This window comes from Miniopterus schreibersii (assembly GCF_964146895.1).
Source record: "Miniopterus schreibersii genome assembly, chromosome: 10".
NCBI lineage: Eukaryota > Metazoa > Chordata > Mammalia > Chiroptera > Miniopteridae > Miniopterus > Miniopterus schreibersii.
In genome coordinates, this window is record NC_138110.1 from 46292382 (window position 1) to 46319766 (window position 27385).

Sequence of the window (27385 nt, forward strand, 5' to 3'; positions counted from 1 at the left end):
TACTGTATATAGGATTATGCATGAAATAAACAGGGTTATGTGCATAGTGTTGTGTTATGAACCCGGAACTCTAGTATGTTGATGGGTCTTTCTAATGCTTGGTTTATACTTTGGATTTAGGACTCATTCCATACCTTGAAGAAGTGGGTGAAAGAACTGAAAGAACACGGTCCAGAAAACATTGTAATGGCTATCGCTGGAAACAAATGTGATCTCTCAGATATCAGGTAAGATGCATTTAAAATTTTTGGTGTGTAGTTAATGTCCTCCATCCCTGAATGTCTATGTGTAAAAAGCTGTCATGCCTGTGTTATTTTCAGTGTAATAATTTAATCAATGGTCATTTACTGTGGTGGTCAAAGTGGTATTTATTCAACCAAAGTAGAATTAAGGGAAAACAGTAGGAAAATGCAAATTTGATAGACCACACAATAATGAATATTAAAATTAAATCTCCTATACACAGCACAATTTCATCCCTGACCCTAAATGTCTTTGGGCTACATGGTTTTATTTTATTATTACCTTTTCTGTTATTATTGTCATTATTACTATAATCACCATTTTAATAACACTTTCATCTGGTAAAGAGAGTTACATTCTTTCTTTCTTTTTTTGTAATCGTCACCCAAGGATATGTTTTTATTGAGGAAGGGAGAGAGAGACATCGATGTGAGACACATCGATTGGTTGCCTCCTGTACACACCCTGACCGGGGATCGAACCCGAAACCTGATACGTGCCTTGACTGGGAATCAAACCCTGGACGACCCTCCAACCAACTCAGCCACACCCGCCACAGCAAGAGTTAGATTATTAACATTTCCCATACATCCTTGTTTGTTTTATTTCTAGACTTAAGGACATAATGAAGTCTGTATAATCTCACTGTTTTGTTCTAAGATCTGAACAGGATGTGCCATGTATGCACACTTTGGCTTGTTCCAGAAACACTGGCTTGTGGAATTCCTTTACCTGGAGAGGTGGTTGTAGAGATGCAGTCCACATGGGCTGGAGAGTTGATGATAACTCTATCTAGCCTGATAAGCTACTTATTTTTACTCAATAAAAAATGTTATGAAAGAAGATAGAGAATTTGTGTTGTCTCCATTCCCTTGGTTAATTTAATTCTCAGCAATTCTAGTAGTTGATTTTCATAAAGACAACGACATCATGCTTTGGATTTTGCTAATCCAGATGTGATTAAGCCAAAGTTAAGTAACAATGAAAATAGATCTTGCAAAAGCTCTTAACATGTCTTTCGACAAATTGCTCTGTTTGGGATTTCAAAAGCTTTATATGACATTGCATCAGGTTGGTTTATAATAACAGCCATCAACACAACTTAATCATTTGTTTCTCTGGGGGCTGGACAAATATTTAAATTCCCCAGACTTAGTTCAGATCCCTGCCTTCTTTACTGTAATCCAAAAACAGTTTACTCATCTAGTATTTCCAGCAGAATTGCTTTAACTTTTGTCATTAGAAGGGGGTGGTGTGGGTGGGGAGAGGTGGACTTTGCTGAAAGAAGGCGCTACCTCTGACACCACTGAACTGCGGTAAAAGGTGTGACTTTAAGTGAGCTAAGCCTTGTGTATTGTGGCAGAGCTGATGACTAGAATCTAAGCAGAAAATGATTTAAACTTGAATAGGATTATTAGGACTCTTGGTTACATGGAACTGAAACCCAATTGAAATTAATTTTAGGAAAAAGAACTTAATGGGAGGTACTGGTATGCACACGGTAAATACCAGGGCTGCCTTTAGCTCTGGTGTGCCATCTGTGCCAACTTTCGATCCTCGCACTCTGTTTCTAGTCTCAATTGCCACGGAAGGATTTCCCACATCATGATAAGGCATTTGTGGCCAAGGGAGGGGATTTGAGTAGTACAAAATTATTTTTCTCACCATAACTATGAGAATGGGAGGGTGACTAATTTGGAAGAGGGTCAGTTTCTAGTCAGGTACAGTCTGGGCAGACAAAACATGTCTGTGACATGTTGGCTTGACTACTGGCACCTAAAGACACTGTTTCTGAGGGCGAAATCCAGCTTTTCTGCACTGGTATAGGGTTCTCCTCAGCAGGCCTTCTGCTCTGTGCTAGCCAGTTCCTCTGTATACAGTTTTCAAAATGCATAGTCCATCCATCTCACCCCCAACCACAAATTTACTCACAGCCCCTTCATCCCCAGTGGGAGACAATTCAAGACCACATCCAGTGGTGACATCATGGGGCCACTGTCACACGAGTCCTGGTTCTCGGAGTGATACCCTTTCCTCTCTAGTTTGGCCTCAGGTCTGAATGTGGCTTCTCTAGATGGAATATGTATCTTTTGTTATACTCAAAGTGACTTCAGACACTGCCTATTACTGAATCATGCAGGAAGAAACGATTCCCTTTGCAATTCTCCTTCAAACCTCTGGTTAAGTCAACAACAAAATTTTAAAACATTTATTAATATATAGTTTAGAATTTTAATATATTTTATTGAGATAATTTATAAACCATAAAATGCACCTATTTTAAGTATATAGGTCAATACATTTTAGCATATTTATAGAGTTATGCGGTCATTGTGACATCTAATTTTAGAACATTTCCATCCTACGAAGAAACATCATGCCCATTTATAGTTACTCCCAATTTCATATCATTTTCTCTTGTGCCTGATTTAATCTCATGCCCTTGTGTACAGTGCCATGCTGTACAGGCCTGTACCTAGGAGCAGTGGGCTGCGCCATGTAGCCTAGGTGTGTCGTAGGCTGTACCACCTAGGCTTGTGTAAGTGCCCTCCGTGGTGTTTGCACTATGGAGAAATCACCTATTGACACATTTCTCAGAACCTGTCCCTGTTGTTAAGCAGCCCATGACAGTAGTTGTCTGCAGAAGGCCCTTAACTTTAGACCCGCTTTTTCTGTCTCTCTGTCTTTCTCTTAAAGGGAGAATTGCAAGTATAAAAATAAGTGTTAAAAACTTATTAGCCTCAAGCTCACATGGAACATTCTCCAGGATAGACCAAATACTAAGCCATACAGTAAACCTCAATGAACTTAAAATAATTAAAACCATACAAAGTATGTTTTCAGATTACAATGGAATTATATTAGAAACCACCAACAAACACATGAGGATGGGGGAAAACTGGATCACTCACACATTGTTGGTGTGAATGTAAAATGGTGCAACCACTTTGGGAAATAGTGCAGCAATTTTTTTTAAAAAACTAAATATGCAATTCCCATATGGCCCAGCAATTGCACCGTTGGGCATTTATCCCACAGAAATGAAAACTTGGGTTTACACAAAACCTGCACATGAGTATTCGTAGAAGCTTTATTTGTAATTGGCCCAAACTGGAGCCAGCCCAGATGTCCCTGAGAAGGTGAATGGCTACACAAACTGGTGGGTCCATGCCGTGGAATATTACGCAGCAATAAAGAGAAACAAGCTGGTAGTGCATGCAACTTGGGTGAACCTCCAGGGGAATTATGCCGGGTGAACACAGCCACTCCCGCAGGTTTCATAGTGTCCGACTCCAGATGTGTGGCACTTCGACGTGAAGACATTGTAGACACAGAGGACAAACTAGTGGTTGCCAGAGCTGATGGCCGAGGCAGTGTCGGGGGAGAGGGAGGAGGGGCAACACGAGGGGTCCTTGTCATGTTGGAACGGTTCAGTATCTTCTCTGTGGTAGTGGACACGCGAACCTACCCAGGTGATAAAATGGTGTAGAACTTTACACACACACACACACACACACACACACGAGTACCAGTAAAATTGGGGCAATCGCCCTGGCTGGGTGGCTTAGTTGGTTGGAGTGCCGTCCCATATGCCAAAAGGTTGCAGGCTGGAGTCCTGGTCAGGGGACATACCTGGGCTGTGGGTTCTATCCTTGGTTGAGGCCTGTATGGGAGGCTACAGATTGCTGTTTCTCTCACATCAGTGTTTCTCTCTCTATCTCTCTCTCCCTTCCTCTCTCTCTAAAAATCAATAAAAACATATCCTCAGGTGAGGATTAAAGTAAAAGAAACTGGGGAAATCTAAGTAACATCGAGTGAATCAATCAATGGCAATATCCCGTTTGTGACATTATACTATAGATTTGCAAAATGTTGCCATTTGGGGAACCTGGGTAAAGTGTACAAGCAATCACTTGGTATCATTTCTTATAACTACATTACATGGGACTCTGTAATAACCTCAATAAAAGTTTCAATGAACAAAAAGCTGATTGAGATAAAAATAATAACTGAATATTAAAACAGTGGTATATGTGCAGATATATATATTCACAATATATATGCATGTTATATATATATATATATATAACATGCATATATATATGATTAAATAGAGTTTTGTAAACACACTGGGCCAAATGATGAATTTATTCCCAGAACATACAATGTACAAAAGGAAATTTGGGTAACTTTATTAAAAACTTCCATTTAGGAAAGTGGGGAAGGGGAAGCCTGATGGATTGGTCCTTGCACAGAGAGACTATAAACTTTCTCCCACTCCAGAAGCATAGTCTGGTAAATGATAGGACCTGTGACCCTAATGGGCATCTGCTTGTTGACACCTTTCCATGGCAGTGGAATCAGATTCTTGGTCACCCAATCTGGCTGCTCCAGATTCTGCCTGCTGGTACGTCTTTTTCTGGGGAGTTAGCCAAATCTCTGCACTCCAAACCGTATTTAGAACTTGACCTTCTTTTACTCTACTCCTAAAACGCTTTGCTTTCCTGTAATTGTCAGACACTATATTTTTTGTTGGGGGTTGGAAAGGGACAGTATCTAGGTTTGGTTGTGTATGTGAGTGTGCATGTGTGTCTGTGTGTGCGTATGTGTCGGTGTAACCAGTCTCATCTAGCAGACTTTAGCTGTGTCAACAGCCAAAGCTCCTTAAGGGGAGCTTTGTTTTGTTTGCCTGTTGTGTTTTTTGTTTGTTTGGTTGTTTTTTTTTTTTTGAGAGGGTACTGGAATTTAAATGGAATTAACTCCCTGAACTTGACTCGGCGCACTAGAGGCATTTGTATGCAGAAGTGCCTTGCAGAGGAGCTGCCGCATAGTTGCATAGTCGGGTTAGGGTGTTTCATATTCATGATGTTCCAGAAGACGGTATAAAGGTGTGACCACACTACCCAAACTGAAAGGCATTCAGAAGCATCTGGTCGGGTACATTCAGGACTTCTAGTTTGGATTTTTTTTTGGGGGGTTTCTGATCTTTGTGAGAGATTTTCCTGGGTATCTTGAAAATTCTAGAAAAAATCTCCCTGTGCCCAAATTGTCGTGACATTGGAGTAATGTGTAGTCTCTTGAATCTGAGGTGAGGAAGCCACCTGGATTGGTGCTACTGTGAGTGAGAAGGCTCTACACAGTAGGTGCTCAGTGGATGTCACTTCCCTGCTTTCCACGGCTCCTCTCCCTCCCAGTGAAGATGGGCCTTGGAAAGGAGTTCTGGTAACAGCTCCTAGGAGGGCAGTGCGCCACCCCTGATGGGGCCTGGGAAACAGGGCTATCCCCTTCTCCCTACCATCTGCTCATGCTGAGGTAGGGATTGCAAAGTTGTGGACATTTCAGGGACATACAGGGTTGAAAAAAAGTAAGAGAACTTCCACTAAAGTGATCGTGCAGGACCTGGGGTAACGGCTGACTTGAAGAACATGGCAGGTGTGAGCAGAGGGTAAATGGTGGGATTTGCCTGACTCAGATGGCAGGAGAAGCTGACATGAGTCTGTGGCGGGTCACCAAGTTTCTGAACAAGCAGTGCATGGCATGGGGCTGATTCCAGTGGCTCTAAGGAGGGCAGATTTGGTCTGGGGTCTAGATAGAAAAGAAACGTTCTTCAGAGAAAGTCCGAGGAGCCCAGCGAGAGACTGCCCAGCCTTGTCTTGGCCCTGGTGGAAGAACTGGGGCAAAGCTGTCTTGAACAGAAAAAAAATGAAATAGGTCACCTTGCTTCAATAGTTTTAAAAGTTCCATGAACCTAAAAATCATGCAGAGCACTTGTTAAACATTTAGATTCTAGGATCCAGCTCCAGAGATTCTGATTCAATAGGCAGGGGTAGGTTGGGGGTATGTGCATTTAAAAAAGTGACTTATAAGTGGTCCACGGGCCATACTTGGAAAGGCATTGCCTTAGGTGAAAGGGATTTATGGTACGGAAGGAGGAGGTCCGGAGCCTAGCGAAGGATTTGTGCAGGTCTCTGACTTCAGGCCACATGTGCCTGGGCTTCCCTCTCACCCTTCAGACCTCAGGGAGAATGGAAACAGCGGCTTGTCATCACTCAGGACGCAGAGCAGTAATTTGATCTCTCCAGATTGGAAACTCTTCCTGATGTGCTTGATCATTTGGACATTGGCCTTCCTCTGGTGGGTTCTAACTTGACCTGCTCTTCAAGCTCAAGGGTCTCCTGTTGGCTTTTCCGTGGAATTTCACCTCTTACTGGCATTTTTAGGGCTGTGAATGAATCAGTAAGAGAGTGTGTGTGGGGGGGGGGCGGGGGGAGTATCATATAGAAGTGCTGATGGGAGAAAAGCTCTCAGGCCTGATTAATTTTATCTTGCAAATGGTAGCAGTGGGAACTTACCTAACAAAAGTGATAGTGGAAATTAGGGGTTTAGGAGTGAGGGAACCTTCTACTCAGAGGTGGTAGGTAATGACCTGGGGGTGACTCTTCTGTCACTGGCCCTCTCTGCCCAAGGTTCCTCCCATCCCCCATAAATACAACCCAGGAGGTCATCAGGGACTCTGTGTCCTCTCTCTTCTTCTGAGGAATGGATTCATGGTCTTATATCAACACTTCTGGTATCTCTAAAAAAACCGTGAGAGAGATTGGGGGGTTTGCTGCTGGTGAATCAAGATTTTCTCCTGGAGTAGAGGTTGTATTCCAAGAAAGGAACACGTGGGGGGTGAGGTGAAACTAAGGTGGGACAGAAGAAGGAAATTTGTCCTATCAGTTTTCAGTCATTTGATTGGCAATTAATTTTTCTTAGTTCTTTTGTGTATAGAAAGTACTATGGGAAGATCATGAAAAGAGAAGAAAGTGGCACAGAAGCATGGAACAGACAGGGATCTCAGGGAAGGCGGGTGGGGGGAGAGATTAACCAAAGAACTGATACGCATAAATGCATAACCCACGGACACAGACAGTAGTGTGGGGAGGGCCTGGGGTGGGGGGTGGGTACAGGGTGGAAGGGGAAAATGGGCAAAAGAAAGGGGGACATCTGTAATTCTTTCAACGATAAAGATAAATTAAAAAAAATGTTTTTAAAGTACTTTCCTTTGAGCTACTTCTGTTTGGGGAGCTGAGAGTGGTACTCGCCGGAGAAAAATATCTAATGAGCAATACAAGACTGGATTTAACAAAGTTCCAAAAGTCATGGTGCAGAAAGGACAAAGGAATTCAGGAAAGGGAAAGTTCGTAGTTATCTAGAGTGATTTCGAAAGGCTTGCTCTCAGATGACAGGCGTCACAAGCGGAGCTGTTGAGTCCCGTAGGAGGAAACTCCAGGAAGGGAAGGGAAGGGACAAAGGCATGGAGGTGGGGGGAGTTTGACAGGTGTTATGGGTGAGGGGACATCAAGAGTTTTACCTGACGGCTTGCCCTGGGGAATGGAGGAAAAGATAGCTAGATAGTAAGAAGATAGCTTATGAATGGCTTAAAAGTATGCCGAGTGGTTCGGGCTTGATAGGCTGGGCCAGGATGACAAACACCGGCTGCCCTTGCCTCCTGCTTCCCTGTCTCAGACCCCTGGCACCCGGCTCATCCGTCAGGGCCCTGTCTTTTCCTGAGTCTGTTGTGGCCTGAGGCTCCTTCTTAACTCTATGAATGCTCCATGTAGTCACCACCAGTTAAAGAGCTGAAACCTGTTTGCCAACCTCCAGGTGGGCTGTGGGAGCATTCTGAATTCTTGAGCAAGTAAGGATTCATGCAATTTCCTGTGTTATCTAGAGCTAGACACTGGGGTGGGAGCTGGCCTCTGCAGCCTAAGTTCTTCTTCTACAGCTTTCTGAAATACACACCAACCAAGCGAGAAACCACCACACATCTATTGTTTCAAATTTTGGATAAAGTTGAGGTCTTTAGCAGACTAACTATATATTTGGAAATAAATGTTTTTACTAAGAATGCATAAATTGCTTTCACTACTTACATGTGACTCCAAAACTCATTCCAGTCTTAGTCGTGGGCCAGAAGTGGATATGGGAAGTTCTTTAAAATTATTCGAATTGAATAAGAGAACTTGAGATGCTGGATAATAAAAATCCCACTTATTCTGAATACTAAAAACTAAAAAGCACAAAAGCCAATGAACATCAAAAGCCACCACAGGGTTTGGAAATATCATGGCCAGTGTTAAAATGCACGCAGAAATTTTTGTACATGAGGTGAGGAGGCAGAGTAGGGGCTCTGCTGTTAAAATATGTGTTTGGTGCTCTGCGATGTGCCGCACCTTCCCGTGTTTCTATCCCGATGCTGTGCAGGTGGCTGAGCCTGCACCTGTTCCCTGTTGTTGAGCAGGAGGCCAGGCCCTGAAGACTGAGCTCCCCAGAGAGCCAAGCAAGGGCATCCAGAATCTCTCTTTATCAATTATAAAGTATTTTTAATGAAGAATTTTACGTATATTTTAAAGAATACTATGAATTTTAAAGCATAAAATGAACAGCGATGTAATTGAGTATGCTTCCCTCCCCAGTTATATCTTTATCTTTCTCTTTACCCAGAAGCAACTACTACTGTGACTTTTGTGATAATTTTTTCTTTATACTTTACCCACCCATGTTTGCATTTCTAAATGACAGATTTAGGTTTGCCTGTTTTTGAGCTTTATATAAATGGAATGGTGGAGATTAGGGCAGTGTTCAGGCCCATATCTGCATGTGGTGAGGTATGTGTGTTAGGGGGCTGTATTTTTATGGCTCATTTATTTATTTTTAACCTTCACCCAAGGACATATTTATTGATTTTAGAGAGAAGGGGTGGGGGGGGGAGAGTGAGAGAACATCAATTTGAAAGAGAAACATCAATCAATTGCTTCCCAGGGATTGAACCCACTACCTAGGTATGTGCTCTGATCAGGAATTGAACCGGAAACCTTTCAGTGCATGGAATGACACTCCAACCAACTGAGCCACACTGGCCAGGGCTGTGGTTTATTTTAAAAAATAGTTAAACAAACTTATTTTAGAACAGTTTCATACTTACAGAAAAGTTGCAAAGCTAGTACAGAGAGTTCCCATATATCCCACATTTAATTCTTTATATTGTTAATATCTTACATTATCATGGTAACTTTGTCACAATTAAGGAACTTTCTTAATACTTTGCTATTAATAAAGTCCATACTTTACTCAGATTTCATTAGTTTTCCCTTAATATCCTTTGTTGTTGTTGTTGCTATTGTTCTAGGATCCCATCCATAATATCATATTATATTTAATTGTCATTTCTCTAGGCTCCTCTGGGCTGTGACAGTTTCTCAGACTTCCTTTATTTTTGATGACTTTGACAGTTTTAAGGAGTACTAGTCAGATACTTTGGAGAATATCTCTCAGATAAGGTTTGTCTGATGTGCTTCTCATGATTTGACTGGGATTATGTGTTTTGGGAAGGAAGACCACAGAGGTAGAGTCCTATTTTATTACTTTATCATATCCTATTTAAACATATGAAGTGTTCAGGTTATCAGCACGCCTTACCACCGATGATATTGACCTTGAGCATGTGGCTGAGGTAGTGGTTGTCACGTTTCTCCACTGTGAAGTGACCTCTCACTCCCTCTGCTTACCGTATTCCTTGGAGGAAGTCTCTTGCACAGCCCCCACTCAGGGGGTGGGCACTACGCTCCATCTCCTTGAGGGAGGAGTATCTAAATAAGTTACTTGGAATTCTGCGGGTGAAATTTGTCTCTTCTCCCCTTTATTTATTCAATCATTTATTTACAAAAGTAGGAACTCATGTATATTTATTTTATACTTTGGTTTTTAATGCAATACTGTTATTGAAATTGTTGCTCAAATTGTTGCAGCTTTGGCCACTGGGAACTCTTTCTGTTGGCTCCTGTGTTCCTTTAACATATGCCTGTCACTTCAGTTCTTGAGTGCCTCCTTACTTTTTGGTACCAGATGTCCCAGGCTCACCTTGTATATTTTAGGATACAGCCCTAGAATCAACCATGTCTCCAGGCAGCCCTAGTTCCTTTCATTGGAGAGTGGTATTTAGAAACTAAGATCTATGCTGGGCATGCTTGTTACTGGAGTGTCATTGGGTATAGGCCCTTTTAGTGAACAGAGGTAGAAAAAATATATGGATATATGCTAACTTGATTAATTGCACACATATCTGTAATTATTTCTATATCTATCCATCTGTATCTAGATTAAGATAAACATAAATTCATATCGATGGTTCTGATTCTAATCTAGAACTACATGACTAATTCTGACCTTCTGTAGCGTATGTGGGAGGGATGTTTTAAAAAATCATCAACTAATGTATGACTAAGCTGAATTACGGTAAGCTTTTGTCCTGGAGATTTCTTACAGATAAACAGTAATCTTTCCCCTTTTACTTTACATACTGCCCAAAGTTTCAGAGTTTCAAAATGTAACTTCTATTAAGCATTATGGCTCTCTCAGCCATGACTTTCAAGTGATGCAATGTTTACTATATTATATATTGTTCACTTAGGCAGTGGCCTGAAAATAAAGTTACTCACCATTGTCATCATTGCTAACTTGAATGGAGTGCTTACTATGTTCCGGATACTATTATAACTAGTGTATGTTAACCTTCACAATCCTATGAAAGAGTTATAATCGGTCTCCCATCTTATCAATAAGGAAACTGAGGCACAGAGATTAGGGAGCTTATCCCAGGTCTTGTAGCTAAGAGCGTGTAGGGGCCCGGCTTTAAACCTAGGCAGTCTGTTCCAGAGCTGATCATGCTGTATCGTATCTCACAGAACTGTGAACAGGATCCGTGAGAATTTCTGAACTACTAAGAGAAAATGACAGCTAATTTGATCCTGCTCAGAAGATTTGGAGCTAGTGATTCTTTCCAGTGGTTCTCTCTGACCTCTTCAGGACTAGCCTAAATATATCTGTCTGGAGAAGGGTTATTAAGAGCCCAAGGAACAGCCAGGTCCCCTTGGAGAAACTATGTTTTCTGTTCAGTCCTCATTCAATTTAAATTCTGACACTTTTTATGAGAAACAATCCCTTTAAGTCTGTGGTAAGAACCTGACACTGCTTGTTAGAACTTGACACCGGGAATTTGGCCCCAGGTGAATAGCAGTTGTGGACACACATTAATAAGCAGGCAAGGCCCCATGGGAACAGAAATTCTTCCCAGGGTACACATATCAAGCACTTTAACTGATCATTGCAAAATGTTATTGTCCAATCAGATAGTGATTGTGAAGGTGGTAATTATTCTTTGTCGTTTTTCTTTTTTAAAAAAGTTTAGTGTTAGTTTCCCCTCACAGGTAAACCAATTCAAGTATCTAAAAAAACAAACAAAAAACACCACTGGGATTTTAAAGAGATTTTGTTGCTTTGATTATTGCTAAAATGGTTGTCTCATCTGTGTGTTACATAAATATCTTGTATATTTAGACGAAATATGAGCTCTAATAGGAGCACAACAAGCCCTGATTATTCATATCGGTGGCTGTCTGGGGGAGTGGGGAAGACTGAGACAGCCTTTGCAAACAGCCTGCAGCCTGCCTCTGTTGGATTTTGATGGAATGTTGTGAATGGTTTCCATTGCTTTTGGCTAGAATACCTTAAACATGTGGGATGGTTTTGACAAAAAATAATTCCACCAGACATTTAACAGCTGTCTCCTGCTCACTGAAGGCTTGCTACTTATGCCTGGGCTGCTTAGTTGGTTGTTTAAGCTTGACCTTGGAAAGGGTCCGTGGCTGGAGCAGAGAGTAAAAAATATAGGGCAAACATTTTTAAATGAAATGCTAACTGTTGGACTCCAGGAGTTTGGGAGAATATAAAATGCTTTGTTATTGCTGTTATGGTGTTTTAGAAATATAGCATACACAACTAGAACCTACCTGGACCACCAAAGATTTCGTTTGGGAAGAGCTCGTGAGACCACTATCATTTTATCACTTGTAAAATTGGGCCTGATGAATGTATAGTCATGTGTTAACAACAGGGATATGTTCTGAGAAATGCGTCATTAAGCAATTTCATCCTTGTGTGAACATCATAGGGTGCACTTACACAAACCTAGATGGTATAGCCTATGCACACCTAGGCTATATGATACGCTTATTGCCCCTAGGCTGCAAACCTGTATAGCCTGTTACTGTACTGAATACTGTAAGCAATTGTAACACAATTTAATAAACCATTTAGGGGTAATTAGCCAGTCATAGGGAAATATAGCTTCAAAATGAACAAGGATTTAAAGGTAAAATAACAAATCCATAAAAGTTAGGGAAAGGAGGTGAATTTTTAAAATAATCTTGGAATTGCAATGAACTGTTTAATCATGATATAAAACTCAGAAGTCAGAGAGGAAAATGATTTAAAAAAAAAGTCTAACTTATAAAAACTTTTGTGTGGCAAAAATGCCACAAACAAGATTAAATACAAATGATAAGCTAAAAGAAATGTGGAAACTACATTGCAAAGGGCTAGGCTCTTTAATATGCAAAGAGCACTTTCAAGTAAAAGTCCAAACGACCCAAACCAAGGTGACAGAGAACGTTCACGAGAATGTCACAGGAGAAGAAATGCTCATGGCTTGTGAAAAAGTGCTCATCATCTTTGACTAAAAGTTACTCAGAATTGACATCGGGCTTTTCTTATGGAGAAAGGACTTCAAAATATGATGCCGTTGTACTTCTGGCACGATTTATGGAAATCAACGTGCTTAACCGGTTGGCTGATACAGCCTGTGTCCCGCCATCCTTCTGAGGAACAGCAGTGACCAGACTGGGAGCCTTCCCGGGCCGTGCACCGCGGGGGCCGCGGCGGACCCATGACAGGCCCGCGGCCCTGAGCAGGCCGGGCCTCCTGCTCCCCCGTTTCCTCTGCCCCCTTTCCCCAGTGTCCTTGCCATTATTGCGCGGCCGGGACACTGTAAAGAGACACTGACGTCGCGCTCAGTATGTGCCGGGTTTTGCTTTGAGCACTTTATAATACCAACCCACTTGACATTTAAAATGGCTGTGAAGCATTCGCCCACGTGGGAGAAGGAGCATGAGACCCGAGCGAAGTGAACTTGTACTCCCCGAGCAGCACACTCGGCTGCCTTTCTCATGCCGGCTCCTTCCCGGGTCACCCCTGAAAGATTCGGATCTAGAGCCCGTGGCTGGGGCGCACGGTGGGCTCCGGGGGAGTCATCAGTGTCACTGACCTTCGGAAGGAGCCCGTGGAACTGAGGCTTCCCGGTGAACCCCAGGAGGGGCAGGGCGTGGTTCCACCTGAGCCCGCCCTTGAGGCCTCTCCCTGACAGGTGGGGCTCCAGGAATGCCTCTGGCTCTCCTGTCCCTCTCTCCCTTCCCTCAGCGGAGGAGGGTCATGAATTAAATAGCCCTGTAGTGAGAGTGAGTCAGCTGCCACGTTGCCAGGTGCCACCCTTGAACAACAAAGCAAGGACCCTTCCTGGGCAGCACAGCCTGTTGAGAAGCCTGGGGCCCACAGGGACGTTGTTTCCTGACCTCCCTGCCCGCCGAGAGCCTCCGGGTGCTGTGGGCAGCTCAGGCTGTGCCCCCGAGACACAGACAGGCTGACATGTGGGCCATGCTCAGATGTAAGCTGATTAACATCAGAGCCCGAGTCTAGCACAGGACCCCCCCTTTTATGTTGCTTGCACCCCTAGGCCTACCTCCTGGCCCATTTGGAAGGGTTGGGTGAGCCTCCACCTCCAGGACTTTCCCATTTGACATTCTCAGCACTCCCACGCTTTCCCTTAAGTCCACATGGCACTTCCTCTACCTGCAGCCTCCTCTCTGCCGAAGGCAACTTGGGGATGATTTTGTCATTTAATCAGTTAACAAATATTCATTAATTGCCTCCTCGATGCCAGGCAGTGTTATGATCCCGGCACACTCAAACAAAAACCATGGTCCCGGTATCAAGAAACCCACAGCCTATTTTTGAGCCGCACAACCTCACAGGGATGATAGTATTATGTTTGAGTATGCACAGGTGTTAAGGGCATGGGGAAGAGCACTTTCTCTGAAGGGGGGAATGCTGGACGGAGCTCTCCACGAGGCCAAGGGTGGAAGAGAGCCAAGCGAATGGGCGGGTGGACAGAGGGAAGAGCAGGTGCACGGCCCAGAAACAGACATGAGCCCAGCAAGCTCCCAGAATGGCCACTCGCTTGGAATGGCTGTCACGTTGGGTGTGAACAGGGGGAATGAGACAGGAAGCCTCTTTCTGCTAAGGCGCTGGGTTTTATCCTGAGGCAATTGGAAGACGTGTAAGAATTCTATTCAGGTGAATACTTGATAGATTTGCAGTTTTGAGAGATCCCCATGGTGGGCGTGTGGGTAGTGAATTGCTGGAGGCTGGAGGACCAGTTAGAAAAGCATGTTTAGTTTTCGTTGTCGGGAGGCAACATTAAGTGTCATGCCCAGAAACTGAGTTACTTTTTCCAGCAATTTGTTTAGCACAGGTTTGCTATGGGAATTATTATAATTTCACTGGCCAATAGCCTACAGGATAATATCTCTTAATAAGCAAAATAAAGAAATACTCCAAACAAATGACAGATTAATGATACTGTTGTTCCAGGCAAGGGGAGATGAAGGAATAAAGTCCAGGAAGGCACTTAGGAAAGTCAGTGAACAGCTGACTAATTTCCAGATTTCCAGCTGCCAGGGCAAAAGTAAAAGTCGCCTGTTGCTAGAGCATTTTGCTAGGGAATGAAGATACAAGTGTTGATAGGTGAGCTGAACTCTTTCTTGGGGTCCCTGCCTTGTCACCACTAGTGAGGAGGAGTGCCTTACCAAGATAGGAGTGAAATGCCCCACCTCAGATAGTCCTTGCAAGCTCTCTGTGTTTGTAGTCTAAATGTCCCCTTGGCCATAGTTGCTCTCCACAGGTTCTTATTGATAAGAAGAGGCCCCTTCGCAGCTGGCTGCTTATCAACAGCAACAGATGTAGAATGATGACATTCTGGTAGGACTTCCTCTATTCTTGTATCAAACAACTTGTTTTTATCATAAACAAGTGGATTAAAAGAACTTCATTTAAGTCATAAGCAAGTGGATGTGAAATCATATTAACCCAATGCACAACAAGGCCACTGCAGACATCTGTGTAACAAATGAAGAGGGCCTGAGCTCAGGCAGAGGCAGGGTCGGGAGAGGACACGCTGCAGGGTAGGTTAAGCTTCATTACTTAGTGTTGGGCGGTGAGAGAGGGGAAGCACTTGGGCACTTCCTTGATTTCTTATTTGGTAAGTAGAAGGTTTATGAAAAGAGTCGATCTGTGGGTGAAAGGCAGTTATCAGGCCATGACAAGTTACAATTGAGAAGCATATTTTCTGTTTAAGTACCATGAAAAGCTAGCTCAACAGGGAGATAATGTCTAGATATAGAAGAGAAAGGGTAGTGTCTCAGCCCCTCTGTGCCTGTTACCACAGGCCATGCACCGGTGGGTCCATAAAATGCTCTACTGCACAGTGTCTGCTGTTGGATGCAGTCGCCCCTCCCCTATCCTGACTAGTATTAATTTCATTCTCCATCTCTCAGCTCATTGCTTGATTTTAAATTGTTGACACTATTACAAATGTCCCCCATTTCCCCCCCACTGTGCCCACCTCCACCCAGCCCTCACCCCCCTCCCCGCCCTCGGCCTTCATGACACTGATGTCTGTGTCCATGGGCTCTGCATATATGTTCTTTGGCTAATCTCTTCACCTTCTTTCATGCAGTCCCCCCAACTCTCCTCCCTTTTGACCTCTGTTGGTTAAGTTTTCTTATCCATTCAGCTACCTTTGTCTTGTGATTGGAGCATTTAATCCATTTACATTTAAGGTTCTTATCGATAGGTACTTATTTATTGCCATTTTTTCTTTATGTTTGTGTTCCTCTCTCTGTTTCTTCTTCTTACAGCAGACCTCCTCCAGTTCGTCTTCTTCAGTTCCATTGATCAAAATGCATTACCTTCTACCCTGCTACTACCTATCTTAATATTACAGATGTTAACAGTGTTGTGGACCAGAGTGACTGTGGGTGTGTTTGCGTTTGCTCTCAAATGTAGATTCCAGAAGGCAAGGACTAGTGCGTTCTCTAGCACCTACAAGAAGGACTGGCATACCCTAACTACTCAATGAATATTTGTTAAATAAATGAATAAACTTCCAGAGAACAGGACCTGTAACTTTTTAATCTTTGGATTCACCACAGCATCTTTACATGAGAAGTAGATAAATAAATGTCTTTTTAGATTGTTCATTTAAATAGAGTTCATGTCCTAAAACCTTTGCAGGAATAGCCATTTAAAGCTCAAAGTCCAAATATGCCATATTGCATCATAGCTATAACATGTTCATTTACAAACTTTCAAATCATGCCACATGTTTTCTCTGATTTGTGAAAAATCATATAATAGAGTCTTACAGAAACTTGCACACACATGAGCGCACACACATTTTAAAAAAATATTTCATCGTATTATGGGGGAAGATATTTGAAATCCACCCTTCCTTGGAAAACTGGAGTCTATACATAATGATTTTTCCTACTGTTCTGGAATTCTTTACTTCTGTGGGACTGGGAAAATATGTTATATATGCACGTCTTATCTCTGTGGATGCCAGAGACCAGGTTTTAAACTTTAAAAAGTCTCATTCATACTAGGTTTTTAATACTTGCTGAGTGATGGAGTTGATATTCCCCAGGATTGTAAAGGAGCTTTTTCCACATGAGCTTTTTGTTTGGTCTGTTGGGATTATTTATATTTTACAAATGATCATTCATTTCTGTCTGGGTTTCACCTCTTTTCTAGGGAGGTTCCTTTGAAGGATGCGAAGGAATATGCTGAATCCATAGGTGCCATCGTGGTTGAAACAAGTGCAAAAAATGCTATTAACATTGAAGAACTCTTTCAAGGAATCAGTAAGTATCTGAATCGTGTTTTTAACTTAGCTTACATTTTTTATGCCTCTGAGTCAAATGATGAAATCATAGAGCTCTGAAGTAGAGCTTTTCCTCGGTGTGAATTTGTTTGATGATGTGGATATAAAACCTACAAGCATGTACATGTCAATATTGACCTATATTGTGTCTCCCAATTCTAAATTTCCATAATTCAGTTCTTTAACCTGGTAATTCTATGTTTTATGAATCCAAATGAAGTAACTCTGTTGCAAAATAAAATTTCTTTTAATTAAAAAATATGTATTCTATAGCATTTATGTGTGGGGGTGGAAAAAATTAATTTTCCTTCTACCCATCTAAATTCTTCTGGCTGAACTAATCCAGTTGACATGAGACAGATTAACAAGAGAAAATGACCAAATTTATTACGTATGTAATAAATTTACGTATGTAATTTTATTACGTATGTAATATGGGGGCTTCATAAGAATATGGGCTCCCAGGACAGGACTGGCAGTTGAGGCTTACATGCTATCTTGAGCTAAGGAGAAGGGGGGGGTGGTTGTGGTTTGGGAATTCAAAGGGGAGGAAGGCAGTCCACATGGAGATGGAAAAGCAAATGTTTGGTAAACAAATGTTTGCTGGGCCATCTTAACAATGGGACACAGAGAAGACTGATCAGATGGCCTTGCTGGTTCCTCCTGCCTGTCGCACCAGTTCTTATTAAACTACTGTAGTTATCTGTAATGATACCTCCCTTCCTGGAGCAGGTCCTCTATCTAAATTCTTTTAGGCAGTTAGGGTGGAGGTCAACGGTTTTTCCTCAGCCTTTCTTTTCTTAAAAATAACCATTTTAAAATAATCGATATCTCAAAAGGCATGTTGTGGGATGGCCCACTGCTTTCCCTCACAGATCAATCTGTTGAGGGTAGGAGAAATAAAACAGACATGGAAGAGGTATAGAAAATTGAAGTCACCCATTAAGCTGAATGACACTAGGCAAATGAAACAAAAGAACATTTTGTACTTTCTTTTGCTTGATGTTCGCCAACAAAAATAGTGTCTCCATCCCACGTGACCTGAAATTGGGAATTGGGTGGAGAGTAGATTTGTAAATGTTTTCCTCATTTCTGATCAGCTAATTAATGGAAGGTGATTTCTCCGTTCTTCCTCTCCAGTTCTGGGTAATGTTATGCTTCCCTTTCTTTATACTGGTTCCCCATGAACAACCTTTATCTAAGAGCTGTCTCCCAGCTCATGGTTTACAACTTCTCTGATAATGATGTTCTGTTCTGGGTGCCCTCAGAGAGCTGCCTGCTGGCAGCGATCTTGCAAAACTGTGTCCTGAGATACCTTCAGAGCATAATTGGGGACTTGCAAGAGGTATAAGTGTTTAGTGAGGTGCTGGGACTCAAAGTCTTTGGGTCACCTTAGGAAAAGTTAAACTCCTGAACAGTTGGCAGTTGTTCTCAAATATCTTGGCTCCACACAGTTCCAGAAGGGAATTCCAGAAGGGAAACTGATAGTTTGATCTCTCTGAGCTCATTGTTGGCGGTGCTCTCAAAGTCAGAGGGACCATTGCTTCCCAGAACAGATTTGATTTCCTTTTAACTGGTTTTGGTTCATTGCTTCAGACTCTGAGAACCCACAGTAGGGAATATTTTGTTTGTTTCCTTTGGCTTGATGGAGAATTCACTAGAGATGAGGAACCCTGACTGGGTTTTTTGCATGATACAGAAACACACAAAAGAATGCGGCCCCCCCCTTCTTGTTCCCTGGTCTACACCACCTTCCCGTCCAGTCTCCTTCAGAAGGGTTCCTTGTCTTGCCATCTTGCCGTTACTTCATGCTTGCGTTTGCCAAGACCGTCGGCCTGAGTGGCTGAACTCTGGAGTGCTAGGGCTGTCATTTTATGTTGGAAACCCCATATTCCCAGACTCCTGCTCCTTCCCGAGCGTGGCCTTGCGTGCAGTGCTCTGCTCAGCTGCCCTCTGCAGCTGTGTAGCTCTGGGTGACATCTGACAGCGTTTGGCTTGAACTCATTCCATTAACCTCCTATTTCCTGAGGTCAAACTCATTCTTTTCCTGGTGGCATTTGACTTTTCTGGTAGGTTAGGCTAATTGTGCAGCTATTAAGTATTTTGTTTTTATTAATGCTTTTAATTAACGAAGCTAGATAGTTCCCGATGACTGCGACTTTCACACCTGTCTTTGTGCAGCTCCTTGTATTTTCTAGAGCTCTCTCCGCCGCTTTAGCCCCTAGAAGGCAGGCAATGCAGATGGCAGTGCCCAGTGAAGGAAGCTCAGCACTCCGTATACCTCAGATGCAACCTGAGATTTCTTCTCCATGAGCTCGGAGACTCTCAGGTTTATGTAAGTCATAATTAAAATACCAAATTCAATAGGACCTCAAAGAATAAAACAGACCTAAGTAGCAAGAATTGATATCTTAATTTGAATGATATTTCTTTGTATGGTCCAGCCAGCATAAATGCCTTCATGCATGTGAAGCCTTATAGCTCAAAGGGGTGGGGACTTTGACTACAGAATTCCTGAGATCCTGCTGGTCTGTTCATTTAAGAAAAAACAAGTGTTTTATTTAAAGCACCGGGGAATTATGGCTTCAAATAATCAATTCCTATAGAAGCTGTAGAATACTGTATCACCTTGTGTTCCAAGTCAAATAAACAACTATTTGTGTTTCATTATACTGTGGTTTTAAGTACTTTTGCAAAGAAGCCTGGAAATACACAGCCTGCGGCAAGGTCTCTCTCCATGTATATACTATAAGTGGCGGTGCCTTCCCAGCCTCTCTACTCTTTTAGGTGAATTTCTTCTGAATCAGGTGTTGTAGCCTGAGTACAGGTTAATTTAAAACACAGTACCACGTACACCTAAATATATTGCAGCAGACATTTCGTTTATTTTCCTTTTCCCTGTTTCTACTTGTATTACATGTACTTCTCCCTGAGCTCAAAATAGACTGAGATCCTGCTGACACCTATGCTCCCCAAAGCAATGATCCAGAGACAGACGTGCCTGGGAGAAAAGATGCAATAAAAAAACCAAGAATGAGCCGTGAGAATAAAAACCCCTTTAAAAAGGGGTGCTTACACAGAATTAATTCATATTGACTTGACTAAAGAGACAAATGTTTCTCTTTTACATTCCTGGAGTATTCATAAACCAGAAATGAATCAACTGTGTTTTCTGAACATGAGTTAATATATTTTCTAACTGGAAATTGTTTGCCAAAATATTATCTGTTTTTAAAGACTGAAGCTATCCGGGAAAAGACTTAGGTGCTGCCCTGTTTCGGGTGGTCTGTGCACAGTCCTGACATAATGTAGTGTCCTGGGATTGGCATTCCTCCCTTTTCTAAATCACATCTTTGGACCTTTATCCCACTGCCTGGGGCTAATTCTCTTCCATTCATTTGCAGCCCGTATTGTTTATTTTTCTTTCCTGGGTTCTTATACCTTTGAAGATTAAAGATATCCTCTTTGAGTTAAAAGACAAGAAGAATTCTTGGCCAAGAAATGATTGTGCATTTGAGTTTTTAAATTGGTGTAGGAAAACACAAAGAATATTCTGCTGCTGTTATTACAGTGTTAAAAATCAAAAGCAAAAATTCTGACGGTCTTCCTTATGAACTGCTCTCTCTAATCGTCGCTTGAAAGGCAGGGTACAGAGCTCCGATGTCAGCCTCTCCTCTCAGCAGGCTTTGCCTCTGGCCCCTCCTTCGTACATTAGTTCTGTTGGGCCCTCTATGTGGTGCTCCTCCTTCCCTGCAAACCTTAATTCCTGCGACGTCCAGTTCAAATCTGCCCCCTTCATGAAGTCTTCATCTGCCCCAACTCTTGCCATGGGTCCTGCCTTTAATTTGAGGTTACATACGGTCTGCTGCATCATTTTGACATCGGAACATATTCTGCCTTTAAACTGTTCTCCAAGTGTTTCAGGCATACGCCCATTCTTCCAGTGAGTCTGTAAGTTCTCGGGGAGCAGACCGTATTCCGTCATATTCCCTGTAAAGCTGAGACTAGTAAACGGGATAGCGCCAAATTCAGGGTTTGGAATTTGGACCTTCAGCCTCATCTCACGATGTTGCAGGAGATACTGTTCAGGGTCCACTAGATCAAGTGAAGTGGAGTCACCTTTCTGTGGGACTTAAGTTTGCACAACACCAGCCTATTGGACAGGCCTTAGTATCTCTTCATTCGTTTGTTCAACAAATATATCCTGTGCCCTTTGATGGGTCAGGTTCCTGCGAGACACGGAGACATCACGGTGAACGAAATACACTGGCGGTGAGGTGGGGAGCGAGCGGGGCTGTATAACAGGCATGTAATCACACATTGTAATAAGTGTTGCAAGACAAAAAACAAGGACTGTGGGGATAGTGACAGGTGGGGACTTAAAATCATTTTCTTGGAGATCTCCCCAAGGAAATGATTTTAAACTGGACCTGAAAAATGAGAAGGGGACAGTTGGGCAAAGAGCTCAGGAAGGGCCGTGAGGCTGCGTGGACACAGTGAGCTGAGCTCCTGAGGCGGGAAGCTGCGTGACCGAAGGAAGGGGAAGGAGGCTGGTGGGCTGCGGGCGCCGCTCGGGGGCGACGCGGGAGACGAGCTCAGGGCCGAGGCAGGTCCTCTCACAGCCTCGAATGGGAAGGAGGGGGTCATGCTCCACATGCAACTGGAAGCTCCTCAAGTGCTTCAAGCATGAATAATATCCAATTTATACTGATGGAAAGATCACCCTTGGAGAGTGTGTTGGAAGGAGAAAAGCTTGGAACGAGGCTCGGCCTGTTAGGATGCTGTCTAGTCATGTAGAGGAGGCGTGGCTTGGGCTGTCATGAAATGAAGTGGAAGTGAATTTCAGAAATTCTGGAAGTAGAATCAATGACACTGGGTACCCGGTTGGAAATGGGGACCGAGGAAGCCAGTGATACTGAGATGCACTCCCAGGGGTCCCTCTCCTGGAGTGAGGAAGATTGGCACAGGAGCAAGCGCTCTTGGGGCTGGATTGGTTGTGAGCCTGGAAGAATGGATTCTGGAGTGTGAGGAACACAAGTTTCGCTTTTCGGATTTTGATTATTCAACTCAAATACCTTAAAAAACAACAACAACAAACACAACTCTCCCTGAGTGCTAGAAGAGGGGGGTGGGGGGCTGCAGGCTCATTAGAAAAATGCCTGGATTGTGGTGGGACCTCAGCCAGTCAGCTGTGTTTTGCTCCAGTGAATTTGAATGCGGACTGTAGAGAAGAGAATGCCAGGATTTCTCCTGAAAATCACGCTTAGAGACATTGTAGACCTTAAACTAGGTTTGTTGTTTGTTAAAGGGAATATAATTAGAGGTATAAGCATACTGATTTGGAAAAATTACAATAGGATGTTAATATGAAGGAGGGGTGGGGAGAGCAGACTCATGGGCAGTAATCAAGTCTTTTTCTATAATCACTTGTTGCACAGAGTGTTAGCTATTTTAAGTCCACTGGATTTTTGAAATTCCCTAAGTAGTCACTTTTGGTCTAGAGTAGGTTAAAGAAATTTAAAAACAAAACATTTGCTAATTTTACAACAGTACAGCAAGCTGTCAAGTAAAGGTAAGTTTAGCCATTAAGGGACAAAGAAATAACAAGGGCAAAGCTCGTCCACTTTCTTACCACCGAGAAAGTTAATTTAGCCAATGCGATAATAGGAGACGTCTGGGAAATAATGTCGCTTCAGAATATGGGCAAATTGGATATCAAAAGCCCTAAATATGCATCTCTCTTATCCCAGAGATTTTAAAGAAGAAATGATCAGGTGTACAAAATGTAATGATAACAATTGTTAACATAATGCAAGCTCTTATTCTGTGCCATTATTGCTTAAATATATATTAATGCATCATTTTTCCTACGAAATAGACACCGCTATCATTCCTACTTTACATATGCAGAAATTGGGTCATGGAGAAGTTTCTAACTTGCTCTAGGTCACCTAAGGGAGATAGTCGGGCTCTGGATCCCATACTTCTAACTTCTAGCCCATATCACTTCTTACTGCAAACAGTGGTTTAAATGTCACCATTCATCATGGTGAAAAACAGGAAATGACTGAACTGTCCAAAAGTTGGGAAATCGTTTTTAAAAAATCCTAGTACACAAATATAAACTGGTGATTAAAATGATGATGTAAATCTGTATTTACTGGCATAAAAAGATAAATTGCTGAGTGTGAAACAAAAGTTGCAGAGTGGTTTCTATTATATCCTGATTTCATAAATTGTGAACCATAGATAATAGCCAATAATACATTCTTCTGGGTAAAGATTGGAAAGATATATGTGCATTAAAATGTTAACAGTGGTTGCTTCATGGTGATGAGATTATAGGGAATTTTTTTAAAATACTTTATTCTGGAAATTTTTAAACATATGCACCAGTAAACTGTGAAATATAGTGAACCTTTATGTATTGATAACCAAGCTGGTGTCAATACTACCTCAACCCAACCCACCCCCATATTATTTTGAAGGGAATCCCAGACATTTCTGTAAATATTTTCAGTATGGAACCTTTTTTACATAACAATTACATTATCACATTAATAATCATAATGCTATTGTCATATTAATATAATCAAATATTCAGTGTTCAGATTTTAATTATCTCATAATTGCCATAAGTGGCTTCTTTGCATTTTACATTGAAATCCAATTGTTTGAATTAGGATGCAAATAAGTTCCATACACAGTGATTAGTTGACATGTCTTTTAAGCCTCTTTTAATCAGTAGGTTCTCCTTCTCTATCTTTTCCTCTTTATTTCCCGCATGCAATTTTTTTTCAAGAAATTTGTTCAGTTGTCTTACAGAATTTAACATATGGATTTTGCTGAGTTCTTTTTTATTTCTGAATGATTTCCGTTACATGTGTAAACCATAGTTCATTAATCCATTCACCTAACATTTGGGTTGTTTTTTTTAGGTTTTGGCAGTTACAAGTAAGATTGCTATGAACATTCATGTACAAGTTGTGTGTGGGTAAATACTTATGAATGGAATGGCTTGCTTATCTGATAGGTAATGTTTAACTTTTTAAGAGACTGTCAAACTGTTTTCCAAAATGGTTTTAGCATTTTACATTTCTACCTCCAATGTAGGAGAGCTCCAGTTGCTCTACATCCTTGCCAACACTTAGTATGGTCAGTTGATAAAATTGTAACCATTCTATTAGTACAGTGGTATCTGCTTGTGGTTTTAATGTATATCTTCCTAATGACTAGTAATGTTCAGTATCTTTTCGTTTCCTTGTTTGCAATCCTTATGTCTTCTTTGGTAAAGTGTCTGTTCTAATTTAGCCTGTTCTGTATTGAGTTGTTTGTTTTCTTATTGTTGAGTTCTAAAGATTATTTATATATTTTAGATACATGTATTAGGTATTTGTATTTCAGATTTTTTTCTCCAGGCTATGGCTTACCTTTTTATTATCTTGACAATATCTTTGGAAAAGGAAAAGTTTTTCACTTTGATGAAGCCTAGTTTCTTAGATTTTTCCTTTGTGGCTTGTGTTTTTTTGTGTCTTATAATTTTTAAATATTAAATTTAAAAAATGAAAGGGACATATTCATAAAGTGGAATATTATTTAATGATAAAAACAAATGAGTTGTGGCACATTTACACAATGGAACACTACGCAGCTATGAAAAAGAAAGAACTCTTACCTTTTGCCACAGCATGGATGGACCTGGAGATTATTATGCTACGTGAAATAAGCCAGACAGAGAAAAACAAATACCATATGATCTCACTTATATGCAGAATCTAATGAACAAAATAAACAGATGAACAAAATAGAACCAAAAGCATGGATACATGGGACAGACTGACAGAGGTTAGAGGGGAGGGAAGTGGCAGGGACTGGATAAAGGAAAGTGAAGAGATAGCCAAAGAACATATCTGCATAGCTCATGGACACAGACAACAGTGTTGGTAGTGTGATGTTGAAGGCCCGGGGGTGGGGGCTGGGTGGAGGCAGGTAAAGGGAGTGAAAATGGAGGGCATGTGTAATAGTGTCAACAGCAACGCAAAACAAAGCAAAGAAGTGAAATCTCAGGCCACAAAAAGACATGGGAGAACTTCAAATGCATATTACTGAGTGAAAGAAGACAATCTGAAAAGCCTACACACTGTGTGATTACTTCTCTATGACGTTCTGGGAAAGGCAGGACTATGGAGACAGGGATACCGGTGGTTGCCAGGGTTTAGCGGAAGGGAGGAAGGGAAGGATTAATAGATGGAGCCTAGACGATCTTTAGGACAATGAGACTATTCTGTGTCATGTAATGGTAGATACATGTCGTTATTCATTTATTAAAATCCATAGAATGTTCAACACTAAGAGTGAACCCTAAAGTAAACTGTGGGCTTTAATTAATAATACTGATCAATAATGAGTCTTCAGTTGTAGTAAATACTCCGTACTAATGCAAGATGTTAAAAACAGGGAAAGTGGGCCGAGGGGGAGGAGTATGTGGGAACTCTCTGTACTTTATGTTCAGTTTTTGTCTGTGAATCTAAAACTGCCACCCCCTCAAATAGTCTATTTTGGGGGGTAAAAAATCCGTGTGGTGGGGGAGAGATGCCTTAGAATGGTCCAGAAGCCTAACGACTGTAGAGTGACTCGGGCCCTCCATGCTTAGGACATTTGGTATTTTATTTTGGACCGACAGCAACGGTGACCTCCCCCTTACTTCTCTCTCTCAGTGCAGCACCTTCCGTCAGCTCCCTACACTTAACTTTGTTTTTTTGCTTTTAATTTCTCCCTTCGCCTGCCCACATCCATCCAGTTGTTACATCTGCCAGGCGCCTTGCTACAGTTCCCTTTCCATCTTTGTTTTCTACTTCACAAAACCAAGGCTCCAAAACGAAGGCTCCCATCGTTCCCGACTCAGACTTTCTGCAAACTTTCTGACTAAATTCACGTTCTTCCCCTACGCCAGCCTTGCTCTGCAGAGAATGTTAGAATGCATTCTAATATTCAAGGTCATCGAGTGATTCCAGCCCCATCCTCCTTACTGCAGCAGGGGAACAGTTACAGAGCGCGACCTCGGGCGTCCGAGTCCCGTCCCGCCCCCCCCCCCCCCCCCCCCCCCCCGCGCTGCACCCCGAGGGCAGGGCTCCGTGATTGCCGCCTCTGCGGTGTCCTGTGGGGACTGCCCCCCATTGGAGAGGCGTGAGGACCGGTAGCAAGCGTAGATACTGCCAAGTCCTAATACACTTGGTCAGCTTACTAATCTGAATGATTCAGAAAATCATAACCAAGAAATGGAAGTTACACAGCAGCTACCAGCGCTGCTAAAACTCGGCGAAAGACAGCGAGCCAAGTAAATACTGGAACCGGAATGAGAGGAGGGGAGAAATGGGCAGGGAGGGCCTTCAGCTCCTGCAGGAAGAGGCCCGGCACCACGCGAGGGAAGGACAGCTGCAGCTAAGCGTGCCGTTTTATTTTCGTTGGGTGTGAGCGTTGCGGCCTGTAGTCCAGAGCCGTGATAAAATTTATAGGCTTGGACTTTGTTTTTTCACAGAGCGCATTCCTGAGGAATCATTTATAAAACCTGCTTTTTCTCTAGGCTGTCAACTCTCAGAAAAACTGAGCTTCAAAAAAGAGTCTTTTAACTTTTCCCAAACAGAATCTTACACAATCCAAACCTTACAAAAATAAACACCCTGGCCTGGGATTTACACTCAGGGATGGCTTGTCCTGGAGATTGTGTGCTCAGAGAACATTTTGTAAGAGCAGAAACATGAAGACGCTGCTCGGAGTCCTTACAGATGTCTGTATGTCTTTCTGTGCTGCTCCATGCCCTGTGTGATTCATACTAATTCAAGTGTTCCAAGGTGATCACCTTGGTACAAAATGCTATGGCCATTTTCCAGAGCTACGCTTTTGTCCAAGTACCTCTAACCTTTCAGTAAGTTCCTAGTAACTCAGACATAAGATCCTAGGCTCTTGTGTTTTCACGTCGCTGTTTGCTCCCTTCTCTCTTTAAGGTGCTTGGCCTCACGGTTATGACCTGCCTTTCCTCTCGCTCTGCCTTAAAGTGGAAGTGCTTGCTTTCTTGTCACTGTTTGAAGTGGGAATGTGTGGGACGCCCCCCACGTCGAGTGTTCTGTCGAAGAGCAGGGTGGTTCCCAATCCTAGTAACTGAACCCTGAGTGTCGACACTGAGCCACGAGGCAGGGGTTTCTCCCCACACAGACTCCACTTGAGCTGTGCCCAGAGCCATGACTCTGTTCATTGTCATTATTT

The 27385-nt window shown here is 42.4% G+C and overlaps 1 protein-coding gene across 1 annotated transcript in view; it reads left to right on the top strand.

Annotated features, from left to right (window-relative positions):
* Positions 1 to 27385, top strand: part of RAB31 (RAB31, member RAS oncogene family) — a 104421-nt gene that overhangs the window by 70147 nt on the left and 6889 nt on the right. Inside the window, exons 5-6 of the mRNA XM_081149201.1 lie at positions 121 to 227; positions 16993 to 17102. Of these exons, the coding sequence (XP_081005327.1) occupies positions 121 to 227; positions 16993 to 17102 (217 nt within the window). The remainder of the gene's footprint in view (positions 1 to 120; positions 228 to 16992; positions 17103 to 27385) is intronic.